Source organism: Nannospalax galili, unplaced genomic scaffold (genome assembly GCF_000622305.1).
Source record: "Nannospalax galili isolate Female #2095 unplaced genomic scaffold, S.galili_v1.0 scaffold286, whole genome shotgun sequence".
NCBI lineage: Eukaryota > Metazoa > Chordata > Mammalia > Rodentia > Spalacidae > Nannospalax > Nannospalax galili.
This window is the reverse complement of record NW_008359442.1, coordinates 2443614-2446937: the sequence shown is the minus strand read 5'-3', so window position 1 is coordinate 2446937 and position 3324 is coordinate 2443614. Positions and strand designations below refer to the sequence as shown.

Here is a 3324-nt window from a genome sequence, read left to right as displayed (position 1 = left end):
TTTTTTTTTTTTTTTTTTTAGCGTTTAGCCTCTGTAGGATTGGATGCCAAAAATACAGTCTGTATTTGGGACTGGAGGAAGGGAAAACTTCTGGCCTCAGCCACAGGCCATTCTGACCGGGTAAGACCTTCATCAGCTCAAATTATGCAGATTTCAGAACTGTGGAGTATTTGTGATTTTATGTCTTTTAAAAATAAATTTGTTGTGAATAGGTATTTTTTCCTTACATATTTGACTTCTAAACATACTATGTACTTATGGTTAACAGCTAACTGTTGTTATATGTATAGTTGAAATGTATTCATTGACACCTGGAAAGAGTTGTTAGGAAATATTCACAAAAACATGATTATAAGGGTTTGCATTTTGACTTGTGATCCTTTGGTGCATTTGACAATGTTGAATGTAAACTTGTTTGTCATCCCAATCGCAGTATGATCAGAAATGGTAATTCCATTTGGTCAGAGCTAGCAAGATAAAGGACAAAGCAGCATGTTAACTTGTCAGAAAGCTATTTCTGTACTGTCGTTCATAGACTTTATTGTCTTGTTTTCTGGCATATGAATTTACATGAATATCTTACTTAGAATTTCTAATTGTTTTATATTTTTATGCAGTGTCCATATAGAATGAGGCCCTAAAGAAGCATCAAATTCATTATCTTGTTTAGTATGAATTATGAAAAATATTTATAACAGTACATTTGTAGGATAACGGAACCTCACAGTAGCTGCAAATTCCCCTTCAGGAATGACTAGCAATAGAACGCAAGTGTTGGAAAAGGCCTGAAGCACCTTTGATGTGGTTCTTAACAGTAACTGAGTATGTAGAGCCCTAGGAGCTGTTACAGCCTGGTTGACACCAGGGCTCTACCCTCAATAATTTGAATCTTACTGAACCTAACTTTGTACTTGTGTTAGTTTTTCTACTGCTGTGACAAAATACCTAAGAAAACAAAAGAAATACCATTTTGGCTCATGATTTCAGTCCAGGCTTTCTGAGCTACATGTTTTGGGGCCTGTACTGAGGCAGTACATTCATGACAGAAGGGCTTGGCAGGGAAAAGTTGCTCACTCATTACAACCAGGAAACAGAAATAGGGCAAGGGATGAAGAAGAAGTTATAGACTTTTCAAAGGCACACACTCCAGTGACTCACTTCCTCCAACCAGGCTCTACTGACTAATAAACTCTTCCCCAGGGAACTCATCAATAGATAATGAGATTAGCAGCCCCCATGATCCAGTCACTTTTCATTAGTGCTGCCAACTGTAGACCAGAAGTCCAATACATGAGCCTCTGGGGTGATGCTTCATGCCCAAGCCGTAACAGTACTTATGAAATTCTTAGGTTGGAAGTATTGGGATGCTTAGCTTTTAGATGCTACCTTGTTTGCTTACGCTGTGATTTCATCACACATATCCTATGAGGTAAGGTGAGTTGGACTGGATCAGTACAGGAATTTCCAATGATCACAAAAAGTGGACTTGAGACCCAGTACAGCATGCCTGTACTCATAAGTTACCTTACCTGACTCATAAGTTATTACCTGACTCATAAGTTTAGTTTTTAAGAGTGGGCCTGAAGTCGCAGAACCTTCATTCCCCCAGATATCTCTTGGAACTGTCTATGCTCTGGAACTGTGCTGCTGGATCTGTGTATGGAACTCTGTCTTTGAGTCAGGCCTCACCCATGATTTTTTTCAAAATGATTTCTCCAGCTTCAGTTGGGGAAGTACAGGTTTGGGTCCACCCTTATCTTATCAGACAGTCTTGCCTTTTTATCTCTGGTTCTAGAATATTTCATACACACAACGTCAGGCATCCTTTCTCTTCATGTTTTCAATGAAGATGGATGTGCTGTCTTTCAGAGCTTTGATATGTTATTTCTCAAGCATGCCCACATTATTCTTTTTTTGGGGGGTGGGGGGAACTAGCAAATAGAGGTTCCAAGGACTGTTAGATTCCCAGGCTATTAGAACACATGGTTCATTGAGTTTGCCAAGGTTAATTAAAAGTCATCAGTCCAGATTCTGTCCATTTCATTATTATTTTTTTATGTGCTTAAGTGTATTGCCTGCATGTGTGTAAATGCACCCGTGTCATGAAATGCCTGCAGAGGTCAGAAACGGGCATTGGATCCCATGGAACTGGAGTTACAGATAGTTGTTAGTCAACATATAGGTGCTGAGAATCAAACCTGGGTCCTCTGCAAGAGCAATCAATGCTCTTAACTGCTGAGCCATTTCTCCAGCCTCGTTCTGTCCATTTTACAAAAGTCATTTGTACAACCCATTACACAAAATTGTGACGCCATACTTAGTTTGATTGAAAACACAGTATTTTATCCAAGTTATTCTGAAATTACTATTTCTGTTTCTGAAGTTTAATATGAATTAATATGTTATATGTCAAGACTTGTGGACCCATTACCATGGGAAAAATATTGAAGATTAAAGTTGTAAACACTTTCAACTGGTAAAAGGCTATTTGGAAAAAAGACTAATAGTAGTATGAAGTGTTTTCATCAGGTTGTTAAATTCCTATTAAATCAAATTTGGTTGAGCCTTCCTCTATGCTTTGAGGCCCTGTATATAGAGGGAATTTCTACTACCTTGGAAAGCAAATAAACGAAAAACTTGATTTTAGAATGTAATTTTGTAACAAATAGCTGAATGTCAACCAATCACAGCAGCAAAGCTTCGGCCAATCACAGGCAGAGAACCATGCCTAAATGAGACACATGCCAAGCGGGAACACCAAGCTGTTGGTAGGACTGCTGTACTGTGCTTCATGCTTGTGCCTGTCCATGTTGTAGAGTGGAGCTCTCAGTCTCTCCTGCTTCTGGGAACCTCCCAGTTTGCAAATAGTTCTTTGCTCATTTAAATGCTATTAAATTTAACTTGTCTAGAAGCTGGAGTGATGGCTTAGCAGTTAAGAGCACTGGCTGCTCTTACAGAGGACCCAGGTTCAATTCCCAGCACTCAACATGGCATCTAACAACCAGCTATAACTCCAGGTCAAGGAGGGGTCTGATGCCCCCTTCTGACCTCCATGAGCATTGCACAACATGGGTGCACTTGCATGCATTCAGGCAATACAGTCATACACATACGATTTTTAATTTATCTAAACCCTTTCTTTTAGCACTACGAAATGACATATGACTTGTCTGAGTTTAATTGACTGTGCCCTATTGCTTTATTAGGTTTTAAAGTTAGGCATAGATTGTTTGTCTAGTGAGAGGTTGTTACTAGAGATCCTAGCCACATGGCCTAGCTCTGGGTCCAAATACCAAATTAAAAGAGAATGAGAATGCACGTATA

The 3324-nt window shown here is 39.2% G+C and overlaps 1 protein-coding gene across 2 annotated transcripts in view; it reads left to right on the top strand.

Annotated features, from left to right (window-relative positions):
• The window catches only part of Eml6 (EMAP like 6), a 332332-nt gene that overhangs the window by 138723 nt on the left and 190285 nt on the right, over positions 1-3324 (top strand). For both annotated transcript variants that reach the window (XM_029558630.1, XM_017795582.2), the window contains exon 4: positions 22-120. In XM_029558630.1, coding sequence (XP_029414490.1) covers positions 22-120 — 99 coding nt within the window. The remainder of the gene's footprint in view (positions 1-21; positions 121-3324) is intronic.